Source organism: Ptiloglossa arizonensis, chromosome 5, assembly GCF_051014685.1.
Source record: "Ptiloglossa arizonensis isolate GNS036 chromosome 5, iyPtiAriz1_principal, whole genome shotgun sequence".
Classification (NCBI taxonomy): Eukaryota; Metazoa; Arthropoda; class Insecta; order Hymenoptera; family Colletidae; genus Ptiloglossa; species Ptiloglossa arizonensis.
Window position 1 is genome coordinate 12,269,757 of NC_135052.1, and position 27,710 is coordinate 12,297,466.

Below are 27,710 nucleotides of genomic sequence, written 5' to 3' on the forward strand. Positions count from 1 at the left end.
CTCCCTCTTTCTTTCTTCTTCTCACGAACGTTCCATTCACTCCGGTTACAATCGGTGTCTCCGTCGCTCCTGGGAATTACTGGAAAACGCTACAATGTCGATGCAGTACTATCACAGTCAACTCTTACGGAATAGTCGCATCCACGCGCTCATGGAATTCTAAACGCAATACGGCTCGTTTGTAACTCGTTTTCTAAATTCTCTCTCTCTCTCTTTCTTTCTCTCTCTCTCTCTCTCTCTCTCTCTCTCTCTCTCTCTCTCTCTCGCTCTTTCTTTCTCTCTATCTATCAATCTTACTTCAATCACCTCGTAGAACTGTGTGTATACTCTGAGACTACGCGTATCTCCTTAAGGCAACCGCCGTAAATGCGAGTAAACCCGTATATGCGATTATACTCGATCAGCAGTAGAAATGTAACGGATGATCCGTCGGCGCCGTCGCGTTTTTATTTTTGTTTTTTCCTTTTTTTTTTTTTAATTTTTTTACTTTTTTTTCCCCCCGGAGGACGATCCAGTAGCAAGATTTCGCGGATACGGGCCGGGTCCTTACGGATTACGTAGAATAACGAGAGCAAGCAGGGCACATTTTCTAGGCATATTACACGGTATTTACAGAATTGGTGCTTCGTCCGCTCGGTTCCAATCCGAACTCCTGAAACAAACGACACCGATTAATACAACGTCGAACAACCCGGACAATTACGATATTCGATGTTATTGTTTTTCATCGAGTATCCAACTTGGTGAAATGAAGAAGGAAAAAAACAAAACAAAACAAAAAAGGTGCGAACGCACGACCTGTTTGACCCTGTTTCGTCGTCGATCTAGATTCATCCACGAATCAACTTCCCTATAAAATTTTACTTTGAGAAAGATTTGTGTCCGTTATCGATTCGACAAGGTACTCATGCGTACGTTTACCCTTGTAAAATCCGTTGACGTCATTCGAGAGTGCAGACTCATTGCGTTAATTAGAAACTGGTGCTATTAGTAGATGAGTATATTAGAGATTATGAGTATAAACTTTGCATAGAACTGTGCATCGTTAGGTACAATACGTGTCTCGCATACAAGGGGATTAATTCAGAACTCAACGTCAATCATTTCTGTGCAGTTTGCGAAAAATGGTAATCTATAGGAAATCGATCGTTACGTTCAACCCCTTGGAGAGCCTCGTGTATCCCGTACCCACCATTCTCTTCCTTAGTATGTAGCAATTGATACTCGAAACTCTAAAGATAGTTTTCCAAATGGTACAAACATCTCGAGAAGAAAAGTGTCACAAAGTGTAGTATTGAAAAATATAAACAAAGTATAAATAAACAGTATCAAACTTTTATTTACAGTGTACACGTAACGAACCATTCTTCGATAACCAGTCGTCGCGAAACGAATCGAAATAGACCAGGCACAGCCATCAAAGGGTTGACTATGTTTCAGAATTCTGACCGGACTCCAAAGTTGAGAATTGTTATCGAAAGCTCGGAAGAGATACGATCGAAGAAATGTAAAAAAATTGGCAACTCGAAGCAAGTGTAAAAGTAAGTGATATGCTTTCGAACCAATTAACATAGTCATGCGACGTTCAGTATTAATCACGGACACACACGAGAGCGTCGTTAATTACAAGTGTACTTGCAAGAGAACGGTTTCTTTTTCTTTTCTTTTTTTTGTTTTCAGAAGAGAGTCAGTGTACGCAAAATTTATCACACGGCAGTTCCGTTTCATAGGAATTAATCTCTTGCGCAATCTTCGTTACCGAAACACACAACGTATCGTTTTAATCGGTTACTCATAATAAACTCCACACTCGCGAATCGTCGGTCGGTTTGGGGGAAAAAAAAAGAAGAAAATCGGGAATTCAAGGTCTCGCGTGGCAGTGGCGAAACATCCGAGAGAATCCTGGAGACCTGTCCATTGGCCAAGTGCTTCTCAATCGTCGATTTTCGAACGTAACCGCGCGAAATTCGTTCCGACTTATCCATTATTTTCTAGTTACTTGAGCCAACGGAGGCCCTCTCTGTTTCGCCACTGTGAGTTTTCCTCAATGACAACGGGAAGAGCGAATAGATACCTAATCTCTTCACAGAGCACCGAACGGATCTAGTTGAACTGCATTATTTTGTTGCTGCGCAGCAGCCTGAGGCTGTTGCTGTTGCTGCTGCTGCTGCTGCGGTTGCTGTTGCTGTTGAAGATTAGCACCCATCATGGGATTCGCGTTCGGCATCATCATTGGCGCGGCTCCTCCTGTAACCATCATGCCGCCAGGACCACCAGGCATTGTGCTCATCATTGGCCTCATGCCCTGCATGCCCATTGGCACACCTTGCATTCCCTAGGGACACCAGAAAGCCGCCCGATCAGATCCAGCCTGTACTTCTGGAATGTTTACCATTTCGATCTCCAGCTTGTTTTCATGTTTTCTTCTTTGGTATTGTTTCGTTCCAAGGACCGACCGGTTAAATTTCGACCGAATAGAAGTGTACACGGTATGTTTAGTGTGGCAGATTATTATTATTATTATTATCTTTTTTTTTCTTTTCTCTTTAGTTCGTTACGTGTATTCTCAATGTCTCGTGTCTCGTCGACGATCGATGAGTGTGTTTTGGATTCTCTTGGACCGAGTCGGGGGATTTCGTATGGTTCTGGTCGATTTTAGAATATTATTGGACACGCGCGAGGGGAAACTGCTGCAATTACAGTGCAACGTATTTACAGGTACACAGAGTGGCACCGCTGAAAGACCGAATTGTACGAAAGAGAAGTAAGTTTCGCGTACGCGTGTCATTTCAATTTTTCGTCAGTCTATTTGGAAATACAGTTAATGAATTTTTTTTTTCAGTATTGCGCGCAAACTTTTTCTCTTTCAAACCTTTCGATCTTTCCGTGACCACCTGATGTATTCCACTATTTACAAAGATCATCGAACGTATTGTACAGCATTGGAGAAAAAGTATTTCATGTACATATATATACATATACATACACACACATATATTTATATATATATATATATATATTTTTTTTTTATTCAAATAACACACAAGGAGACACAAAGTCTAATCGACTAGAGGGGAACTATTTTAGTTGAAATCAAACACACGTGTGCATCAAATGTACAAAATTAATGCGAAAGCGGGGAACCAGGATGCGGCATGACAGTGGGTAAATTTCAATTTTAACGACAGATCGTTCGGCGTTCATTACTTTCACAAACGGGTTGCTCCGTCGATCGAAATAACATTAATCTCTCACAATGTGAAACAATATTCCAATTGGATTATCTCGCGGTGTAGAGTGAAAGGAAAAGAGAGAGAAAAAAAACAATAACAATAACAATAACAACAACAACACACGTTCTCCGGTGAACTTCACCGTACAATACCACAATCGGTTAGTAACGACACATGTTACACGTAGAGCAACGTGAAATTAGACATTCGACCAAGCGACACGTTCATTTCAGTCGTGATATATCGTTTTCTTTACACAATATTGTAGAACTTACCAGTGGTGCAGAGTGGGGAGGGAAGCCCAGGGTAGTTGGAGGAAGTTGCGTCATTCCTTGACCCTGCAACAGCCGGTAGCATGCCGTATGCCATGCATGCATTGTACAACTAAGTGTGCCGATTGACAATCACCTTTCGTAACTATACTCTAACTTTAATCCGCGCGACACGTTTCGTACTAAAATGGGGATCGAAGTAACACGATAAAAGTACACCGATTCAGCGTTTTGCTCCGGTCAACCCTCTGAACCCTGAACACTCCTGATCGTAGCAATCCTCACGAACGATTGCAATCGCAAATATTCTTTTGGAATTTTTACCATTGGCACAACCAGATCGTAATCGTAATTCTTTTGCATCGAGTTAAATAATACGAAGAAATTATTTTCCAACGTATAGTATGTACGCAATAGCTTTCATTGGATGCACATATGCATCCGTAGTCCACATCGATAACTTTCTCTGAACGCATACTAGATTGTTCGAGTCAAGTTTTGTCGTTTTTTCCAATTTTGAACAACTGTAAATATACGAATTGGTCGACGGATCTTCGCACGTGTTCATCAAACGGTAGTGTCATCTTTGGAAAAATAAAACGACGAATCTGATCCATTTCTTATCGAACGACGAAACTTTTATCGAGCAAGCTGTTATACGCAACTATGGCACTCAAAGGGTTAAAGAGAAGACACTGTGACAGTCGTTCGCGTAGAATGTGAGGCGGCCGAAGGTCTACGAAATTGTCAACTTCTCGTGAACAATTTCACCGGAACCGACCCAACGTGAACCAACACGTTCTAACGTTAATCGAATTTCTTTTCAAACGAATTTCATCGGTTCTTTGACGTTTGATCGATTATCTGTAAATTCTTTGCATCGTCGTTGACTGTCAACCGCCATGTTTACCGCTCCGGTAACATTCTGCATAGTGTGCAACGCGATGTGACACGAGTGAACCGTCGTATCAAGAACAGTGAAAATACTGTCGACTGTGATTTGTATGTCTAGAAAGCTTAATGAGCGATAAAGCAAGCGTGCTAATGTACAGTCGTATACCGAATCGCGATTGACCTAAGGTCACGAACTGTATTGTCTGAAAGAATTATCGTAACTCCTCGTACGACCGTTTCCTTGTTATTGAACTTGCGTAACACGATTGCCGTCATCATTGTGTACACAAATCGGCGAGTTCCCTTTCGGTCGTTCTGTCGTCGTGAAACGAAAAATAGAAGAAGCGTAACGATTATCGTCTCTCCCTAATGGTACGATTAATATTTACGTATATAATAAACAGTAATCTGATAACGAATAAAGAAAATACCATGCTGATAATGATTCAGTGTCAAATAGTTGGAGTGGATAAGATATCGACACGTAATATGAAACAAGTGATGTTTGGGGGTCGCGGTACAATGTCATCTTAAAGGGAGATAGTGCCGTAACGATCAAGAACAACGTGCTAATTGTAACTCAATGCTAAGGAAATAATTCGCGAATCGAATCACTCACCATTGGACGGTAACCAGCGCCCGTTGTGGCTGCCATGGGCTGGGGTGTCCATCCAGCTGGACCACCAGTCTTAGCAGCATTTTTAGGCGAATTCCACTGCATTCCCCTGAAAACATCCAGTTGTTATTGTACTGATGTTGTGCCTCGTTAAATGTTCATCGAGACTTTTTTCAGTCCACGAGGAACGAGATTTGAGAAAGATTTGAGTTAAAATAAAAGTAATTTTGGGTACATTTTTTACAACGTGAAACCTCGATAAAACTTTTCATTGCTTTCTATATATATATATATATATTGTTTAACGTTCCAAGATATAAATTTCTTCTTTTTTTTTTCGTTACAATTTATATCAATGAAGTAATAAATGTTATTCTCCAGTGGAGAATATTTCCAGTCGGTCTGACACTTTTTTGTGTTGATTTAGAATAAAAAAAATCAAACGGAGTTTTTTTCATAATAGAAGTGCAATAGAATCGAAATCATCCGTTGAATATTCGTGAAAAATTACGGAACCGCGTATTGTTAATAATTTTATATTTTCTGAACCAGAGTTAAAAAGAAAACTTTGATTTTTTTTATTTTAAATCGATCTAAACAATTGCTAGACTGCACACCATGGTCAGGAAGGTCAATGGAGAATAACATTTGTTACTACGCCGATAAATTATAACAAAAAAAAATGTATTTTATTAGAAAATATTTCACAGTTACGTAAATAAAACGTAAAAAACTACAAAGAAAAGAAAACACTTATGTAAATTATTAGTTTAATTTAGTAATAAATATCAAAATAATGAAATTCAATAAATCCTTTAACGGTATAATTTTGCGTGGAAAATGACATCAATAAATCCTTTAATAATATAATTTTGTGTGGAAAATGTCGTCCAGTGACTATAATCAATGACGAATGAGTATAGTCACTGTTGGCAAGAAAAGGGTCAAACTCTTGACTAGGTGTAAAAGTCACGACGGTGTAGCTTTAAACTTCTAATAACTATAATTCTAACTTCTAATAAAAAATAGTAAAAGGAAAAAAAAAGTATCGATACTTCCTCTATTGAACGATTCGAGGACAAACTCTTACTCACTTGACTTGTTGCTGTGCACTCTTGTTAATAGTCAAATTCTGGGCGAGACTAGCAAGGCTACTATCCAAATCCCCGGTCAGGACTTTGCCAGTGGAGGCTGCGTTCGGCTGCTGCCCTGCTGCTGAAATATTATTATCTCCAGCTACAGTGGTAGGCATCAGCACCGAGCCCATACCGTCAAAACCTAAGCAACATCTACATCAGCCAAAGCCCCGAAAGCAGAACCCAAAATTTGCGCGTTCTTATCGTACACGATACCGTACAAGTAACGAAAAATAATTCCGTAATTCGAGAAAGGAAATGTAAAAGCATGGATCTTAACAGCGAACTGATCCGCATCGAACAAAAGTAGCATAGAACAAAATGGTGTCGAATCAAAAAACATTATAAAATCACAGTATACATATTTTAAAATACAGAATCTCGATTATCCGATACTCTTAAATTATTTAACCTTTCGCACCAATTATATCGGATAATCGAGAGACTATTGTACTGCGAATTAATTATCGCAAAAAATACATTGTAAAATAGAATTTGAACGATCTATCGAATCGCCAACATTACTTTGAGACGATTCTTTTTTACCAAGGCCCGAAGACTCTGCAGAATTAAATTCAATAGTTTATACACATGTACGAGTTCGACACCATTGGTATAAAAAATGGAAACTACGACCAATGAAAGTTTATTAAACGCGATGTAAAAATAATACGAACAACTGAGCAAACATAACTATCTTCTATGATAGCGTATTAATCTCTATACAAATCGCATCGAAGACGCCATGCTTCTTTTATAGAAGAAAAAGCAAGAATATGAACGTGTAACATTATCGCGCTCAAATGCAGTTGATTAAAAAACAATGATAACGTATCGTAATGCTACAAAACTATATATACAGTGCATATATGCACAGTAATCCCACAGATACAACGCCAGATGTTTCGCTCGATATAAAACTGTGAATCATCCTCATGATTGTTTGTTTCCTCGCACTTGTTATGGAATTTCATCCTCCGATAGAAATAAAAGTTATTTATCCAAAGATTTTCAAAATTAATTCGAGTACAATTGAAAACAATTGTACATAATGGTGAAAATGGACTGAACGTTACGAAAGATTTAATTTTCATTAATAATTTTCGTGACTCATTTTCCACGTGTTCCTTTTCACTTCCGGTTGCAGACCGCTCGAACGTGTAATGTGATACTCGTTCAATGATATCCTATGTCGCTCAGTTTTCTCATCCAACGGTATATACTACGTTAAAACTCGATTCGAGAAATAAATTCATACTTGAAATAAAATCGTTACCCTCCTTTGATGTAAAAACACGAACAGACACGATTAAATATTGTCGTTGCACGGAGAAATTACCGTGCATACATGTACATTCAATTGAATACACGATTGAATTCCTTGCTGTGAAATGGGGGACTACTTTGGAAATATCGAACTTCATTTACTTTCTTGTAAACTCGATTTATGATTGTGGATCCATGGTATTATTAAATGTAACACGGAACAAAATTTAAAGTTGCAAAAACATTTTGAATAAAGTATAAAAATGTGTAACGAATAATTCAATGGAAATGTAAAGCAACGAGTAAAAAATCTAAAGAGTACAATATACTATTCAAATCTATAGTTTCATGCCAGCAAAAACAAAGGTACGTACAAGCAGAACAATATACATTTCTTTTTACACGATTGACTCTATGACTCTACTCAAAGGAATAAAAAAAAAAAAAGAAATCAGAATCAGTGATGCTGTACTTCTATGATAAACTTCAACTCTGTTTACGTAGATACAAATCAAAGAATGAATCCTTTCCTATTGTTACAAACTTAAGAATAACGAAAAATCTATCATAAAATAACGTAATATTTCGTCTTTGGTCTACATCTAAATCTGAACTATAAGCACACGTCAATTTTCTGTCTACTGTATCGTACACTTGACTCATTGTAGCTAGAAACGAAAGAGCAGCATGAAAAATAATTGTTAAGATCACATTCAATGCTTTCGATAAAACACTATTCTATTCCAAATAGAAAACAAGAGCCTTCCCACTCGTAGTCCTAGAAAATCAGATGTAAATATGTCTGAACTGCTTCCGCGAATATTGTTTTCACTATTACAAGGTTCAGACCTCTGAGTGTTAAGATCATCAGGTTTGTGCGTTCGAGAGTAATCACACGATCGATTGACACTTGGATCGTGAATATCAAAATTAAAGATAATTATAAAACTACACATCCCACGTGGACGTAATTTAGATCAGGGGTCGGCAATCAACGATATAATTTTCAAATTGGATTCGAGTACATATTACATCACAACAGAATCGCAAAGATACTGTTCCAATATTTATAAAATAGTATTAACACATAAACGAGCCCCCTAAAATACAACAATGTTGTTCAATAACATTTTCTAACACCATCAATATTTTCGATAATATTATTTCATTGTTATGAAACTCAGCTGTATGTACTGTTCGTCGGTTAGAAGAAGGCTAACGAGTGTTTACATCTCCACTCTAGCCTGCAGTCTACTGGCTCCCCTACTCCCGCACGCATCGTTGCTATTGGTCGAGAACGTACGACAGTAGGGGAGCCAGTGGCTTGCGAACTAGAGTGGGGATGGAAATATTCGTTAGCTTTCTTCTCGAGAACGGACAGTACTATGCAGAGATCGTAAATTACAAACGAATCGGATTGTATTGACTGGATTTTTTTTTTACCGAACAATTATCAGATCGTCCTTCCTCCAATCACACACATTTTGTTATTGGCTAATACGAACACATATACAAATTTATTGCCGGTAAAATTGTGAAAAGACATTGAAACAGAGTGAGATAAAGCGATGACGATTGACGAGTAGAACACATTGGCGTAAACACATGTAGACTCAGAATATTAACTATCGGAGGAACAAAAAGATTCCTCAATCCCGATAAATTCCACGTAATAACAATTCAGTTTCATAAATCAAGACAAACGTACAATTTCATCCACGTTGCAACTGAGCTGTTCTCGAGTCGCGATCCGTAAAATGTTGCCGACCCCTTGGACCCAAAACCCCGGACCGATAACAGACAAGTCTCTAATACGTAAACTTCCCCAGCATCACCGAGTCCGTTCGCATGCAAACAGCATCGTTAACCATCTATGCATTCCCATCACCTGAAATCGGCTGCTTCGCCGGGGAACCGTACCCAGCTGGGACTTGGGTAGGAATACCGTAGCCGGCCATCGGTCCGCCAGCCATAACGGGCTGCCCGGTGGCAGACATATTAGCAGCCATATCGAACATGCCGAAACCCTGTTGCAGAGGTTGTTGTGCTTGTTGCGCGGTTGGGTGTTGCTGAGCGATGGGTGCCGGACGGGACGGAGACCCGCCCAGTGCCATACGAATGCTATCGTTCAGATCGTCGAAGGCGCTTTTACTAGGAGCGGCGGCGGCGGATCCCCCGTGTTTACCGGCCGCCGCTCCGTGAACGGTCGGTGACGCGGGTCTCGGTGTACCGTTCGTTGCTGTCGCGGGAGGCGGGGGTCTGGGAGGCGGCGTGGCAGTGGACTTACCGGAGGCAAGAGCCGCGGGAGACGCCGTCTCACCGGCGGCGTCCCCGGCGGCTCCCTCCGCGGTCCTGAGCACTGCAGAGTCGCTCCCAAAGAGATCTGCCTGGCCGCCAGCACTGAACAGGTCTCCGGTCTGCGATTGCTGCTGGCTCTCGCCACCTGTCGCCGTGTTGGCGACGCCCGTGGCACCCTGCTCGAAGAGACCGAAAGCGGCTGCGTTTGACTGCGTTGGCTGGGAACCAAGGGAGGGGAAGTCGGACATAAAGGGATTCGGTACGGATCCGGCCGTTCCTGGAGCACCAGCTTGCGCAGAAATCAAGATGCATCGATTAGCTTTCGTCGCGTCGGCCGGTGGTTATTAATTGCGTCGTGGTTAACGATTTATATGCCTTGGCCGCGGTTGTTATCGCCGTGAGTTTGTTACAGCGTGCTCGTACACGATCTATCGGGACGATGCTGCCGGGAATGACAACCGTGGACGAACGTAAAGAAACATCGTTGCTGTTTCGTTCACTGTTTCGAGTCCATCCGGAAGTTGAAGGTTTCTGATACTTCGAATCGTCACCGGTCAATGGTTAGAAAGACGGATGGAATAACCAGCGACTGCTTTACCTAGAGCATCGATGTTTCTTGGTGTATTAGTACCGAGTTTGTGACACTTGAGAGGTTAATCGGTCCCGTGCTACTGCGAGGCGCGAAAGTTTTTCAAACGGTTGCGTTCGGTTAGCAAACTCGTGTACGAATTCGTTACTCGTTGATCGGGTGACTCGTTGATCTTTCCGTGTTAATGACGGGTACCGAGTGCGAATTAACTTGCACAGGCATCGTCTATGAGCTCTAGACGATTTCAGCGAGATGCACAAAGACGTGTTACGAAATTTTAAGCGAGGTATCTTTCACAGTAAAGAGAAGTAGTCATGTATATGTACAATGTTAACGTGGCGATAGATAGAAACGGTGCGTGATTCGATTGTCTGGTGCGATAATGAAGAATCTTTCCCCGTGTAGAAGCAAGGACGTATCGAGATTACTCACCAGGTTGAGAATCTTGGTTACCGAACACGGAGGAGAAACTGTTATCTGCAACAAAGTTATTATTTGCTGATGGCGCTGCCGTGAAACCTACGAACCAAAAAATAAAAAGGCATCGATGAGACAAACGAAAACGAGGGGGACGGTTACGTTTAAAATGAAAAATCAACGGAGGACGATAACGAATAAAATCAACGATTGTATTTACCGTTACCGTTAGTCATCCACATATTGTTCTGCGTTTGTGCGGTTTGCGCGGGTGCGGGTTGCGACCCACCGAACATATCCGCGAAAGGATTGCCCGCTAACTGGAGCAGATCGTCCGACGCTTTCTGCGGCTGGTAATAATAAAAAGAAAAGAGCCATTAATGACCATCTGTGTCGAGAGTCTACGTTAACTCGAACGGTTACGATATCGTTTATACTAAGTAAGCTTGGACGGAACTCTGTTTACCTGATTGTCAGTCGCCGCCGTTGGTGCTCCGAATAAATCGACGATTGGTTGATCGGCATTATTCGTTGGTGAACTGAGGAATGGATTTGTGCTCAGGCCAGTCGTCAGGGATTGCACTTTTGCCTGAAAAACAAAGCCACGATGAAACACCGGTGAACTAGTTTCGACTACTATCAACATGCACGAGACTGCATAGTGTGGGACTCGGCCAAATGGATTACGCATTGCTAGAGCGTTAGTATTACGGTTAGTCATACCAGAATTAAAAGACACATCGATGCTAATTCTATGAGAGTCTACTTGGTGTTTGCAAATCTGAGACCAACAAGGTACGTAGAATGTAAGCAATAGTTACGCATTGATATTTTGCCAGATAAGTTTTATCCGGATCGAGGTAGATACAGACCCAGTCAATTACCAACGCTAACATTAAATACATTCTAATACCACGTTATCGTTGGTATACCGGTTCATTGGTCGATTTAAATCGACCTAACGTCCTAACAGATCCAGATACGATCGTATCGCTTAATAATTCTATTAGAGTGAAAGATGTTTGGTACCTTATACTGGTTCATAGCGGCTTCCTCTTCCGCGAGGGCCTGCTGCCGTAACGCTTCATCGATGTGTCCATTTCCAGTGTGGTCGAGGCGGTTATTACTGGCTGCTGTTCCAAACGCAGTACTGGTGGAAGACAGGGCGGACACTCCCGACTTTACATTCGTTCTATTGCTGCTTGGGTAATGATGGGGCAATGGATGTGTCTCGATGGAGTGGTGGTGGATTCACAGAGGAAAGGAGGAAAAGCCGTTTCAGCGTAGACGAGTGTGGCCGAAGGAGCGAAAAGGAACGTTGATCATTGAAAACAAAGGAGAAGACAAACAAAAAAACAAAGAAACGGTGTAGTACGCATAAAGATATAACGATGTGTAAAAGTTCAACTACTCAGTGCTCCCATACGCCCATACATTCGCACGGACACACATGCGTGACACCATTAGCTTCCTTTTTCACTGAGACTCACCCTTTTTTTGGCTTTTTTTTTTTTTGGCTTTTTTTACAGATCTTTCACTCGACAGCTGGCTACAACGTTCCTTTCGAAACGGAATCGCACAAGCAATTACTTTAACTCGTACTACCTAATGTGTTTTACAATGGAAACAAAACAATCAAGAAGGAAAAAAAAGTAAAAGAAAACACGTACTCCCTTGTCTGCTACTGCTACAACACACTTGCACGCACACACACACTTATGTATACATTTACTTATGTGCAAGAAAGTATTGCCTAACTTTTAGTATCGGTTGATCATCTATAGAACCGAACAGTACATCCGCGATCGGAAAAAGAAAATTTTGTGCAACGTGTGAAAAACTAGAGAAATCAATTTTTCATTGAAAACTTTAACTTTGCAACGCGAGTAAGCGTGCACAACAGCAAAGAATCGTTTTACTCGTGATTATTGGAAGATTATTGTGCGCAGAAGAAATTTCAATCAAAAAGATACTCTTCGTATAAATTGTTCAAAGTTATTATGCAACACCGTAAAAGATATTAACAGAGCTAAACGCATTAAACTCTTTTATTAAATTAAATCACGACACAGTGCTCTTTTGCCGTGTACTATCACAAATTATACGTATCTAAAAACTGAACCGAAAAGAAATTTCCGATACATGCAGTTAACGTAAAAAGTACACAAAAAGTATTTGCAATAAAACGTAAGAGTATTGATTGGCAAGCAAAGTGAAAATTCAGCGAAAGTATAGACTTCAGCTCAAACAAAAACTACAAATGCTTTATAGTATCTAGAAATGAGAAAGCAATCGACTGAGGTTTCAACTTAATGGGTTCAAGAACTACAACTTAAAGTATTATTGAACAAAATGGGGGAAAAAGATCTCTCAACGAAAAAGCACATTTTCCCAAGCAATAAAAAAACAAATGCCAACATTACCTTTCACCCTACAACTTACAAAACATTTTGCGAGGAAATAGTATGATTATCGGTCGGATGATAAATGGGATTTGTATCTTTGTGTTGTTGAATTTGTAGTAGAATAGTAACGAAGGAAAAAGTCTGATGGGATGCCTAATCTCTGTTGATTAATGCAACTATGTTTTTCAAATTGTGACAAGGAAGTTCTACGTAAAATTCTCTTCGATTGGAAATACCTTGTTTGTAGGTTTCTTTGACTATAAATGCAGCGAATGAAGTGTTCGTTTCACATTTTACCTTTTACATTTGTTAAGAAACGAATGCGTTCAGGTATCGCAAAATATTCCTCAAAATTAGTCAGTTTAATCCTACTCTGAACATTAACATAAATTGAAAACATTTGTATAAATTATAATCGACATACCTTGCAGACTGTGTTGGAGTATTTGCTGCGGAGCCCTTCTTTCCTTCCAACGAAGCAAGATGCTGTTCTAACGCATCCAATAAGCTACTTGGTGCCTGAAAAATTCCTATCTTTTAATATTGGATACATAACACAATGAACAATTACCACGTTAATGTCTTAACAAATTAGACGATTGTCATTAACCTTCAACTGGTTCAGGTTCAGGTTGAGAATTAACTCTAGTCACTGGTAAGAGATCTAGTTACCGCGTAAAAAATTTTTGATTACCTTTGTTAGATCAGGTATTTCTCCTTTTTCGATGCCAACATTCTGCAAGGCAATCAAAATTACTTTCGACGAACATACAAACTCTGTGTTTAAAAATTAATTCCAACTGACCTCGGCAACCTTCAAAAATTCACCGACCCGATCCATTCGTATGAGAAACTTCTTGTACAGGTCTAAAGCCTCGCGACATTGCTTCTTATTCATATCAAAATACTTTTCTGAAATTTAAAGCACCAGGCGCCATTGAATATCTAATAGTTGCTCCGAACGAGAGAAGAGACGGTAAAAAATTAGGTGGCCTACCTAACAGATTAATAATGCCGTCATTGTAGCAAGCGAACAATCGAATCAAATCCCGGAAGAGAAGCATGAAAGCCATGTTTATAACACCGTTTGTGAGATCATTGGCAGTGCAATCGAACTCCAACAGCGCATCCAGCTGAGACTGTAAGACCGGCAATGTTTTCAACAATTTCTCGGCATTCATTGTGCGCAGAGTACCATCCTCCTTTCTGAAACATAATTATAAAAGAATAAAAAAATCAAAACAAACGAATAATTTCCCGATGATCTACGGTATACAGAACAGTAGATTAGAACCCCGATAGATGCAACCTTGATACTTGCATGCGAGTCTCACCTCTTGCATTGTGTCGACAAATGGAAGAGATGATCACTTAGCAACTCGTAAAATTGGAAATAAAAGCTTTCCGTTTCAACCAAAGCAGATTGTTGATAAAAGTCTGATAATTACCACGCGCCATAGATAGTGGGAATATATTGTGTTAAGTATCCTTCTTGTTGGATTTGTTACCTTGATAATTACAGAAATTTCTAGCACTGTTTTCTTACAACTATCGAGGTTCTACTGCTCGCAAAATCTACTTCCATTTATTCGTAAGTAGAAGTGCTTACCCTCTCTTCACTTTGCAAAAATCGAATGCCACAGTCCTGTAGGATAGAGCCTTTTCGTTGAGGTACTTTGCATATCGCCTGATGAATGGTGACATGTCATAGCCTAGTGAACAAGAGACATAGTTATTCGTTAGAAGAAGCAATGTTGCGATAAAAAAGAAACTATTCCGATAAACGAACGTGAAACACTTATTGGAAATAAATAGAATAGGGGAAATTTTGAAGAACTACTGAATGAAAGAAAGATCGCACTATGAACTGGGGTCTATCGCCAAGGCGAGGAGACCTAGACGAATCAAAAGCAGGTAGAGCTGCGAATGACTGCATGCGTGCAAATGCAGCAGAAGTGCAAGCATCTAGGTATTATTAAAACTATCGATTCTGACACGTTGTCAGTTTGAATACAAAAGGTGTGTGAGACCCGTAAACGGTAAATAGAATTCGTTTTGGTCTCCTCCATGAAGGATAGACATGATTGGATTCCTCCTGGTTTCCCCCATAAAGGATGGACATGATAGGATTCATGAAAAATGAACATGATATTCATAAGACGAACAACCTAACATTATCAATGTAATGAGAACAGAAGATTCCAGATGAACTTTTTGTACCCCAAGAAAAGTTCTGAATGATTTCATAACGCTTAATGACACAACTGTAACCATCAATTTCACATTGCAATCCAAAGGATACAGATTAGAATGTTTGGAATGTATAATACAGAAGCTATAAAATTTTAAATATAATGCAATTACAATTACTAATTGTTAACACATTCAGGATTTAAATTCAACAAACTTGTGTTCTTTGTTAACCCATGGGATGTGAAACAATATGCTACGTGCACTTGGGTTAAGAAGGTAACATTGAAAAGCCATTTATTGATAAAGGAGTATGAATGGTAACTCACCAATACGTGCTCCTGCTGTGCCCAAATAGAGAGAAAATTAGTTCCAGGTTAGTAAATCATAGACAGATGCCAGATACAGATAGCTGCACAATGCTAGGAAGTTAGCCAGAAAGAACTTCTTATTAAGTTTCTGATTCGATAGAGTAAAAGTATATATACATTGTTAGAAACACTCGAGAATGTTCACACTGACCCTGAATAAGAATGACTTTTTAACACATCTAAATCTTAATACTTACATACTGTTAGAGTAACATTTAAAATACTTTCAAATAGATAAAAACCAAATTTTAAATATTTGAAATACTTTACACACTTCTTGTAATTTCTAGTAAAATAGAATTTTGTAATATTGAAAACTATATCAAAATTCGATTACAAAGAATTAATTGGTAATATTGTAGCAAAACTTTCATCAAACCTGCACCTAGTACCGTTAATTAATAATCATTAAAGCTTTAGCTGCAACCAATATTTGTTATTTGAATTGCATATAATTAAATGTTAAGTACATGTATATTTTGCAACCAAAATGTAAAATTAGAGAATTCTAAGAATTATTAGTATATTTTATGACGTTTGTATGCGCGTGCATCCTGTACTCTGTGTAACTTAATGTTACATCTAGTCAGAATTGTTAATGATTTAAAAAAGAAAAACGATAAGTTAATAGTTTGAAGAAGGAAAAGTTAAGTTAATAGTTTAAAGAAGGAAAACAAAAGTTTAATTTAATAATTTCATGCTACTTTGAGTGGTTCAACTGTCTACTTTTTTTTATTAAATACTTTTTTAATACGAGTATCGCATCATTGTTACCGTGTTACTTTTAAACACATTCAATTCTACAGTTCGCCTATTAAAATTTATTTCAACACTGATAAGGGGATCATTGAAATCAACCGTTTAAGTGAACCACTCAATAGAAGTTAATTCAAGAGGATTCTTTTAAACAATGTGATCACCTTGCACGCCGCTTTTATCAAGGAAATTACTGAGCTGAAACGTGCTGTTGCTGGATGCCAAATACTGTGTAAACCTCTGTAACAAAAAGTTTATTGGAACATTAATATTTTTAAGATATTTTTGATATAAAATGAAAATAACAAAGAATAATGTATCAATAGTAATTAACGTCCTATATCTTTCTCATCTATTTCAGACCAAAATTTCGCACGCGCGCGCGCGCGCGCATTTATTTTTATTAGCGACTTCGTCTGTCTAACAGAATCTATATTTAATTATCTGCAATTGTCCCTGCTTTACCGACTGAGATCATCCTTAAGAACCAGTCGCAATATTATTTATTCAAAGCTTCTTACACGCTTATTAAAATTCTATCCAATTGTTTACAATAATGGGTATAATACATAATTCTTTATAAAAACAAATCATTATTCCAATTTTTTAACATTATTATTGCAGTTGTAGCGAAAACAATGTTGTACGCTTGGTTCTGTTGAACAGCATGTGCAAAATGTAAATGCTTTATTTCGATCTAGACTATTCGATCCCGTAGCACATTCACACAAGGGCGACGACACTTCCCCCCTTCAACTCATTACTGAACCTGAAATGAGTTAGATGACCTCTGAACTAATGTAAATAATACTCTCAACCTCGTACGAGTGGACGGCTACGATTCACCACGGGACAGAGAAGAAAGAAATCCTTAAATCCATTAAACATTGTCAATGAACGAATTACACGAATTGGCAATAAAATAAGGCACAATTTGTTATTCTTCGATCAACGAACACAGATCGAACGATCCTAAAGCAAGAAGCTACACTGCAAATAAATAGATTTTCTCGTGAATCAGCTTGGCCAAGTCTTTTTAAACCTTAGAATCTTTCTATTTTCGTGCAAGAAGAGGTACATCGACCCCTCTGCACTTATGCTTTTCTTTCGACCGTCTTTTATAAAATTATCTTTGTTACACTTTTGTAACATGTATACAAGTATACTACCAAATTCAAAGCAAATTGCATCGTAAACTTGCTCTTTGAAACTCTCCGTCAAGAAACTTATTCACATTTTTAAATGCATCCCGTTGAGGAATTTTACGACACAACGAACAAGACCTATGACAAAACATTTGAAACCGCTTCTTGAAAACAAGAAATCCGGTGGTCGTCGACACAGCACTTGCCGATGTTTGAATATTCCAGACGTCACGTTAGAGGGCAAGTATCGGGTTACAGTATCGCCAGATGACCTGAGTATGAATTTCAGGCAAACCTCCTTCGTCACGAACTTTGGCACTACAGAATTTTAAACTGGCTTTAAGGAAACCTGGATCGAAAACTGTTATAAAAATATTTCTCCCAGGAAAACGTACACGAAGCGAAATACTATTTTCTATTCCCCTGTTAATAATACCGGCAGAAAAAAAAAACTCAATTCTTCGTGCGTTCGGTACAATGGTAAAGAAAATAGTCTGAAATCACCATAATAGTAAACCAATTAACTGTAGCACGAAAGTACCGATCTCGAGTACATTCCTTCTTTCTTTTTCTTTTTTTTTTTAACTGAATCGACGTTTGCCATCGTCTTCGATCTACATTTGGTCGTAAAGCAAAGGGAAAGAGCTTCGTTTGATTGAATCTAAGGATGCTATTTAACGAAAGAGCTCTCGTAACTCCTGAGATCCTGTTCTGCATTGCAGATACACGACTAGGAACGAATGATCTTTACCTCATTGCCGTAACAGAGCATATGGTGCACCGTGATCAGGGCTTTAAAAACGACGGTCCAATTTGTGTTCTGTGACCGTTCTATCAGGAGGTTCGCCAGCTGTGGTATCGACACGTTGGGCTCGTTCGTGCAGTGAATTAAATCTGAAACCAGAGAAAAAATATTTCGATCAGTCAGGATTCCCCTGTAATTTCGCGTTACATTAGTCGCTCTGTCGTTTCATACGCGACCTTGTACTCTTTCCGATATTGTAATCGGAAATCGGTTGCGCAAGTTTCTCGTTTTCGAGACCCGTGCAAATCGAGAAAGTTTGTAAATACTTGCTTTAAAAAAAAATTTGCACAAATTTCGATGATTATTTCGCGACGACGAAATCGAACGTCCTCGTGACTAACGTTACAGAAGTGACTATTCAACGCAGCATATGTGCTTCGTATTACGAAGGTAAGCTGGTATTCAAATATCGACAAAGAAAACAATATTTTATTCTTAACTCGACCATTTTTTCCGACAGAATCAACCCGTTCTTTTTTTTTGTATTATTATATTATTACTAAAAATCGTCGTCCTGTATGGACCTTCTCATTGTTTCGAAGGCTTCTTCCTTTCGCAACGCCAATTAAAAGAAGGTTACTCGTTGTTATCTGTCCCAGCTCGTTTCCAATAAAACCAGAAAACAATTCGCATCTGGACGGGCTTTTATCATTCCCCCCTTTCCTCGCGGCATTAACTGACAGAAGATATCGCGACCGAACGGAACCGTTTAATCTCTATTGTTTTTCCCTTGCAACTATCTGAGAGCGTCTTCGGACTCTCGACGAGGAAAACCGTACAATAAACCGCTAATTGAAAGAGCAAAGTGGCAACCGATTTTGCTCGGACGTGCGTCGATAAAATGCAAATCATCGACAAGAATCGATGTTCATCCGCGAACGAAGAAAAAAAGAAAAAACAACAAGGGACAAGAGCGAACCAGTTTTTGTCACTGTTTTCGTCGACATGACTCATAATTTTTGGTCGTGTCTTCTCGCCGAGTTCTCGGTTCTCGAAGACATAGGAAAACGTTCCTTTCGATAAATCCAACCGTCGATATACCGAAAAAACTGAAATAATATCATTCTGGGAAGAAGACGAATCCTTTGCCAGTCGGTACCGAAAGCTAAGCAAACAAATGGAAAAAAGTGAAAACTAAAATTAACCGTTTGAAATGGCGTTAAATAAATACATTCTCTATTGTAACTGAATTCGATTATTCGAGAGATTAGCGAACATACACGCCCGTCGGTTTGCGCTTTCTATCGTTCACGGTGGGCGGAGCGAAGAGAGGAGAGGCGGAGTAACGAGTCGATCGACAGTGGTGGGGGACGAGAAGCGGAGCGACGTGCCGTAGTGGGGATCGCCTTATGGTCTTCAACGGCCAAAACCTATCGCACCGACGCTACAAGAATCGCTGAGATCTAGTTTCGATTGCGTTCCGATCGACAACCGACCGAAATAAACCGCGAACGTTCGAAAGTTTGTTAAAGCTGAAACATTTTTTTAAAAATTGTTTTCCCTCGATAAATCCCGAACAAAGGGTGCGATGGAACCGAAACGTTGACCTCGTAAAAAGTAGAGGAAAAGGAGAAAAGCAATCGACTGGTCGAAGGGCTAAATATCGCCGCGAGATTTGGCAACTGGTCTCTAAAAATATCAAGGAAATCCGACCTTCGCACCGCGGACTCTGAACGCGTTAAACGAAACGCCACGGAGTCTTTGCCTCTGTTTACAACGAACCGTCAATCCTTTCGTTAACTCGATAACAATTGTTCCCTGTTTCGCTTACGTCGATTCGCGCCCCGAGTCTAGCCGCGGGTTGAAAAAAAAATGAAGAACGTATGTACCTCATTCTTGCACAATTCGCTCGCATCGTCCGATTCGCACAACCTGAAAATACAACCGGGCGTGATTTTTGATCGTGCGCGCGCGCGAGATCGAGTCTGTTTATTTTCAGAGAAGAAAGTGCATCGAGCGCAATCTGCCAAAACGCTAGAGACCGCGTACTCGACCTTGTAGCGCTTCCTCTTCTAATAATGTACTCTCAAACACGAAGAACTCGCCTCGTCGCGTCCCATTGAGTAGCGGCGCATCCTATTTGCGGTGAGTAACGAAAATATTCGGACAGTAAGATAGGTATAGCTCGACAACTAACGAACGAGTGTGTTTTTAACGGGACTCGTTTCGAATTGTATCAACCATTAAGCGTAACGTTTTCGATTAGGGTTACGATCCTTCTCGATGACAAATATTCTGACCTAAAAATATAAAGATTAAAAAGAGGAATAAATAACGTCAAGTTTCGATAAATTGAAATACATTGCAAGCACATTGGTATATCTAATGGAAATAAAAAATTTCTTTGGTTGGTAATAATATATATATAATGTTTACGACTTTCGTGTGTCTAGGACAAGGGAAATATTTACGCAAAGAACGATAATTATAAAACACGTAAAAGGGAAATATCTCTATACACGCACGGTGAATTTATAATTTCCTTGTTTTAAATTATCACTCTTGTATAAAATACTCCGCCGTGTATATATAGATATTTCTTTTTCATAATTAGCGTTCTTCTTGTACACAGTTTTTCCTTTTTTGGACACGCGAATGTTATGAATATTGTATTATTATATACCGATCGAAGCAACTTTTTACTTTTATTACACGTACCGATGTGTTTTTACACACATTCGACAATCGAGTTCCTTCGTGTTTAATTATGTATTTATTAATAAAAAATGATATTGTTTTTTGTATTCCTCTTTTTAATCTTTATACTTTTATTATTGTTATTAGAGACCAACGTATTTGTTATCGAAGAAGACCAAACGTTACACTCGATAAAACTCGACCAAGATCGAAATGTGTGTTCATAATTTTATGCGTGCGCAGTTATGTATTATTCAAATTGTAGATGCCAATGAGTATGAATAAATTGTTGAACGTAATTGTGGCCGTAATTCAACCAGTCATGTTTATAAAATATTTGCGCTGTTAAACGTTAAAAGTTCGACACATGATGTTTAAAAAAATACTTATAGATCCATGGTCCAGGATCGATAACACTCGAGAATCTTTTCCGAGTTGTCGAGGTATACGTTTGTATTCGCTGTTTCAGAAATTATTCGAATCTTTCTATTACTCGCTATAAGCGGCAAGAAGCGACGAAATCAGTCACGCAGTTTCACGCGTTCTTCCTCAGCGACGTAACAAGTGGAACTGAAACCCTGTACGCTGGAGAAAATCAATAATCGACCCTTCACCAAGGGCGCCTTCTAAGGTGAAAGAGTTACTGAAAGAGAGGAAAAGTGGGTCAGTAAAGTAGCTAAGGCGAACGAAAGAAATTAAGGAATCGAATTTAAGGGGAAACTGTTACAATCGGAAATTGAAAAAAATACCAACAAAGGTAATTTCAAAATTCTCGACCATTAAAGCAGAAATTCAAAATAAATTACACAGCCACTAATGATCTCTGTCCCTATCCGCGCCGGTGTAGCGTTTCACAACTGTCTACCGAAGGAATTCTTCTCGGTAAACTCCGTTTATTTGACAAACGAGGAGTCTCCACCGAGAGGAAACAATATTTAAGCCGTAAAATCTTCAAAATGGGCAATGCAAACGAACGACAAACGCAGTAGCAGAATGACCTTGAGCAATCAAACGTTTACCGCCTCGAGTCTACAACCGATTTAATTCGGAAAATAGCTTTCCCCGACTTCTACGGTTCGCGATAAAATCGATCAAGTTGAGACTCGTCACACCCCTTGTTTTCTACACCAGTTTTATAAATAACCAGCGAGAACAGCAAACGAGACTTAACAACGTATTTGTAACATCGCAATAACATTTATCTGTATTCATTGAATAGAAAAAGAAAATTGATGAACCGAACAGTTGGTGGAGCAAACGTAGAATATAGGCGGAATTGTGAAATGCACAAGAATCGTTATCGGAATTATCTGAAAGTTAAAGGGGTGTGCACGCTGAGATGTTTCTCCATAGTCCATACTCGACGGGGGCGTCACCGATAACGTGTTTTGGTAAGATGATACTGAAATGAACCACGAATCATGAAAAACAAGTTACGGTTGACAGAACGTGAATTTTCTCTATCGTCTCTGTCATTTGCTGATTCACTCTACGATTATTCGGTTCCCAAAATTTAACTTCTTCGAATATTTGAAAACCTCTAGAAAATTTATCGGGACGATCTTGTGACAGACTCGTAACGGATCTACTTGAACTACGGTTTGAATTACAGGGCCAATAGTGCTCGGTCGGTACAGTAGAAAGGGTCCCTTTTACCTTCCAACCCGGCAACTTGCGATAATTACGACGCTACGATTATGCGAAAAATAAGGCAATGCTTGAACCGGTGCCACCCAACGCAGCCACAACTTCCAACCGAGTCGAATAATTGCATGGAGCCCGAAATGGAACAACCCGAAGGACACCGATTACCATCGAAGAAGAAAAAGAGAAGGCGTGCGAAGAACCGCAAGAGAAGTTCCATGGAGTGTATCGACGGAACTGGACATTATAAAAATTCTCAATGCGATTTACCGTACAATACCCGATGTAATTGTGCCGACGAATAAATTGCACAATTCGACGAATCTTAGAAAAGATAATTACAGGTGCTTTCCGCGTCACGCGTTTACATATTAAAACGCACACGTTACGTAAACGCCGGTCGATAATGAATGAATCCATGAACGAGTCGTTGAACGTCCGAAGGTTGTCTCGAGCCTGGATAAAAGAACTTATAAGCAGCGTGCGCTGTGACGCTTAAGGAGATCTTAGCGAAAACGATGTTTTGTGTGTCGATAAATTGTCAACATAACTGTACATATTATTCGTATTTCAACGATCCTTTGTGTTCGTCGATAAAAAAAAGAAAAAAAAAGAGTCAGCGAGACAATGGTCCGTCGGTTGGCCGTATCAAATTTCATCGACGGTCGATACACAGATCTATTTTTAAAATGACGACCATCCATCGATGTGACCTCAACGAGAATCGGAACGATCGTGAGGTCATCGGCTGGGAATCAAGTGTACGACCGATCGATACACTGACAGAATCTTGGACGAAAGCTATCCAGGGTGCACTGCTAGTGAGCATGTGCGAAAGTGGCGGAGTCGATGGTTCTCTGTTACACGATCGATTCCGATCCTTTCCGATCCTCGCATTGTTTAAAACCATTAGTTCTTTTATTCGATAATTTGCTTTACGCTGTTTGATCTGAAATACAAACTGTGCTTCCAATTAAAAATCTAAAAACAGTGGTCTCGATTTACATTAGGTTATTAAGTAACGATACCGTTCTACAAAATAAAACAAATTTTCTTCCGAAACCGTTACTAACAGTAATCGACGCGAACCGAGTCAAAAGTGGAAAACACTCGAGTCGCGGTTTTTCAATAAAATTGCAAATAATTCCAACTTTCTCGAATCAGTGAATGATGTCAGTGTACACATTGCAATAATATATATGATAATAAAGTTACCGCATAATTTTCGGTTACAAGAGACCCCGTTTTCTGCAAGGAAAGTCAATTATTGTAGGCCTGACTAGTCTTTTCCTACAGGGGGAAAGGGGGATCTGTTAATTGCTGCGTCACGCTTTATGTAATCGGTTAACAAACTTTCTCGAGAAATAGCAGTTTCGAAAATATAGTGAACACAAACAAATCGCGCGTAATTTAAACAATATACAAATAATCACGTTTACAAAAAGTGTATGTACAAGGAATCTTTGCGTGCAATATCGATTACCGGTAATTCGATCGTGATTCAGAACAAGAAACAAGAAATTACGGTGATTCACATTGATGACACTTCAAGTCTATCTCTGTATACAGACAGATGGCGAGTCTAGATAAACATTATGTTGGTAACTTTTCAACGACTTTGAGGAATATTTGAACAGCGAAGCGGTACAGACTATGAAGAAAAAGATGAAAACCATACCGTTGCTTTGAAATGTCAAAGTGTCAAAATTAACGTCAGAGTTTTTCATTGACAATATGCGTATAATGGATCGTTGTGTCTTCGAATTTGTTGTTACTTCACGACTGCACGTCGACTAATAATTGATAAGAGAGTGAGCATTCTATAACTCTTTCAGAGAAAGGGACGCGTTCGAGCGTGATGGAGGCATCATCGACGGGAATTCATTTCACTATCTAAATTAGCAGACCGGAAGAAAGACCGCGAGTTCCGTTCCGCTAAAACGGAAACGCGCTCCTGCTGCTAACAAAACGCGACTGGTAGACTTTTTACACTTGAGAACATTTAGAGAACAGGTGACTTACGCTGCATAAAACAATCGAGCAATTCATTATATTGCACAGAATATAGAATTTTGTATAAAATATATAAATTCGTGTTATGTGAATGTTAGATACCCTTTTGAAAATAATACATGCGCATTTCTCGTGTGTATGTGTGTGAATGAGCGTTCCATTGCGCGCGCATCACACTCGCGCGTGTGAGTGTTGAATACGTAAGTAGATGTGCCTATGTGAAAACAATTCTATGACAAGCAAAAAGTTCGGTTTTCATAATGATACTTTTTTTGAATTTCAAATGACATATGTAACGGCATTTCGTCAAAAAGGTTAGAGCACGGTAAGATAAAAAAAACCATTTGCACTTCTTGAACATTTTTCAAACATTTTGCATTTACAATTGTGACAAACAATTGTAACTACCAACTTATTCCAATACAATAACATGAGTCGACAAATTCCGTCTAATGTTTTAAACGGTGAAACAAAGAAGTAGAAAACCGTTATAAGATTTTTTAAAATGTCCAAGAAACATAATGGCAAATGAAAACCTAATTACCGTCAATTCGATGTAATTTTCAAGCGATAAGATCAAATGGGGCAATTGGAAATAATTCGACATGACTGAAAGGTGCAAAGACCCGACACGCCACACTCTCCGATGAGGGTGGACTTTTAAATTGGAACAGATACAGGTCACAGCACCTACGCATATACCTATAAACCTTGATGCAACCATGCGACAATGAAATCGATAATCGTGAGGAACTCGTGCGGTTTCCTACTGTTCAAGTACACAGGTTAGTTGTTTTCCCATTTATAATGACGACTTCTAAACATTTGCATCATTTTTAAATATTTGACTATAAATATGACCGTTAAATCGTTTAAAAATTGAAACATCGTTCATAACCGACGATATTACTCATCGAAAGAACCGCAAGACGATAGTTTCTACTCGATTAGTTTACCAATCAATAGTCAAGGTTCTACCAACAATCAGAGAAAAAATGTTTCTCTCGATATTCGAAACATTCCTGTTCTTAGTGTATCGATAATGACCGTGGACATAGTAACGGATATGAAACGATAACAAATACATAATAACTATAAGGTATAATAACTGAGCGATTCTTGAGGCGTTTCATTGTAACACTCGAATACGAAACAGTTCTTGTGTCAATATTCGGGTAATGTTATGTTACTAACAAGCTTCAAGTTTAACGTGTTCACGGTAACGTTCATAAACCGATAATATCGTAGCAGCCACCTCACGCTGTTACAGGAAGCGCAAGAAACTACTTTCGCATGAAACATCTGTTATCAATAAGAATCCTGTCATGCAAAAACTTTCACTGTTACTCAACTAGAAATCGTAGTTAATCACAGTTAAACATCCACAAATTTGTAAAGTAAAGCTAGTGATGTAATCTTATACGTTTAGTGACATTAGCGCTAGTAAATCGACGGTATCGTTAATGTTCAAGAATAAGATGTTAAAATTGTTCGTGTTAAAATTGTTGTCGAGAATTTGTACCAAAAAAAATATTTTACGTCAATGTAAATTTCTCAGTTATCAACAATACGTGCGCACGTTAACGTAATTGTAATGACCGATATGTAACGTGACGGCAGGTGCTTTGCAACCAGCTATGTAATCGATACGAACAACTCTCGGGTGCAGTTGTCCACGTTCGAGCAAAAATCAGACAGTTCTCTCCATAATAAATTGCGTTATTTAGAAAAGTATAACGGAAACTATCAACATCATGGCTAATGAAATAGCGTAACATGACACACACCATATTTCATTTGTCAGTAATTCCAAATTCGATGTTGTACGTTAATTCTGATTGTTCCGAACAGCACAGCAAAGACACTTCTGTACAAATCGATGTACAGAACAACCTGCTCTGTAACCATACATTTTTGGCCCTTTTCTAGAGACCAATTCCTTGATCGGTCGTTCCTTCTCCACAAACTTATTTCCACGAAAAGTCTGCTTTTAACCGTCAAACAAGACACTTTCCTCTACGTTATGCCTCGAAATGGAAAGTAACCCGTTAACAAGTAACGGAGAGAAATATACGAAAGGTGCGTTTCGCTTCTCGTGCAACAAACGTGACTAATATGTTACCGTCAACGCCGAAGCTCTCCAGAAGTTCATGCACCTTAGAAAATCGTTTCCGTTCGATCACAAGTAAAATGCGTATTCCTATCAGAACACGTTTCACTTTCTTCCGGACGGCCTCTGAACCTGTGAGGCTACCGACTAAATCTCTCTGACATGTCTGTACAGAACTTTTTAACAAGAAAATCCTGATGATCTATCCATTTGCATTTCCCGAACGAAAGAATACAGAGAAATAAATCGAAGGTATAGGAGAATGTCTTTCTTATTTTATCGACAGACAGACCGAAAGGACGAAGAGAATTATCGAGGAGTATACTTACAGTCGAGATGCTTCTTCTTCGGACCTATCATCTCCTCGGTGGTGGCTTTACACACAGATTTCGCCAGGCCCTGCCCGGCGATGCTGTGCCTCGCTGCTAGCAGCCTGTCGTTTATCGTCTGTCCCGCCATACTGTCGTTGCTGCTGTCACACTAGAACTTTTCTCAAGCTCACGCACCTTTCGGTCCAACGACCGTGTATATTATCACTCTTAGAGACTGTTCTCCGGGTTCGACGACAGCGTCGAACAACGTGTCACACACACACACACACGCACACACCAACCGCGGGAACTGGTGAAACGAGCCCGAGCGAACGAGCACCGAGAAAGAAAAATATACGACGTGTCGCCGGTTCCGATCCGGTTCCCTCTGATCTATTGATTTCGTAATTCCCGGTGCCGGCCTGCCCTCGAAATCGCGATTCGATAGAGCCGAGGAGCTCTCTCGCGCGCGCGTTAACGTCTCAGCTGGGCGGACGACAGCTCAGCTCTCACGGCGACGACAGAAGGCTCGCACAACCATCCAATATGGCGCCCCAGACCTCCTACTCCCTCGTCGGACCGATCACTCCTGACAGCCAATC

At 39.5% G+C, this 27,710-nt stretch overlaps 1 protein-coding gene and 1 long non-coding RNA gene across 26 annotated transcripts; one reads left to right on the forward strand and one right to left on the reverse strand.

The window, feature by feature from the left end:
• On the reverse strand, nt 1-27,679 carry Lap (phosphatidylinositol-binding clathrin assembly protein lap). Of its 24 annotated transcripts, none has more exons than XM_076311992.1 (19): nt 27,127-27,679; nt 18,340-18,482; nt 16,608-16,683; nt 15,646-15,657; nt 14,736-14,838; nt 14,124-14,332; nt 13,932-14,038; nt 13,821-13,862; nt 13,551-13,645; nt 11,751-11,922; nt 11,188-11,310; nt 10,942-11,071; nt 10,737-10,823; nt 9,306-10,004; nt 6,110-6,293; nt 5,019-5,124; nt 3,509-3,571; nt 2,075-2,335; nt 1-652 (listed from the first exon to the last, which is right to left on the reverse strand). In XM_076311992.1, exons 1-18 carry the CDS (start codon nt 27,254-27,256, stop codon nt 2,084-2,086), a joined length of 2,733 nt encoding a protein of 910 aa, XP_076168107.1. In that variant the 5' UTR covers nt 27,257-27,679; the 3' UTR covers nt 1-652; nt 2,075-2,083. The 24 variants fall into 24 exon arrangements, with proteins under 24 accessions (XP_076168107.1, XP_076168115.1, XP_076168110.1 ...); XM_076312000.1 differs by having other exon boundaries at nt 11,751-11,871; nt 15,646-15,660; XM_076311995.1 differs by having other exon boundaries at nt 10,948-11,071; nt 11,751-11,919; nt 15,646-15,660.
• LOC143146964 (uncharacterized) lies at nt 21,337-22,997 on the forward strand. 2 transcript variants are annotated; one of them, XR_012992128.1, is made up of 3 exons: nt 21,337-21,787; nt 22,250-22,421; nt 22,643-22,997. It is a non-coding gene; the product is annotated as an uncharacterized LOC143146964 (long non-coding RNA). The 2 variants fall into 2 exon arrangements; XR_012992127.1 differs by lacking the exon at nt 21,337-21,787 and having other exon boundaries at nt 21,942-22,421.
• Nucleotides 27,680-27,710: the final 31 nt, after the last annotated feature.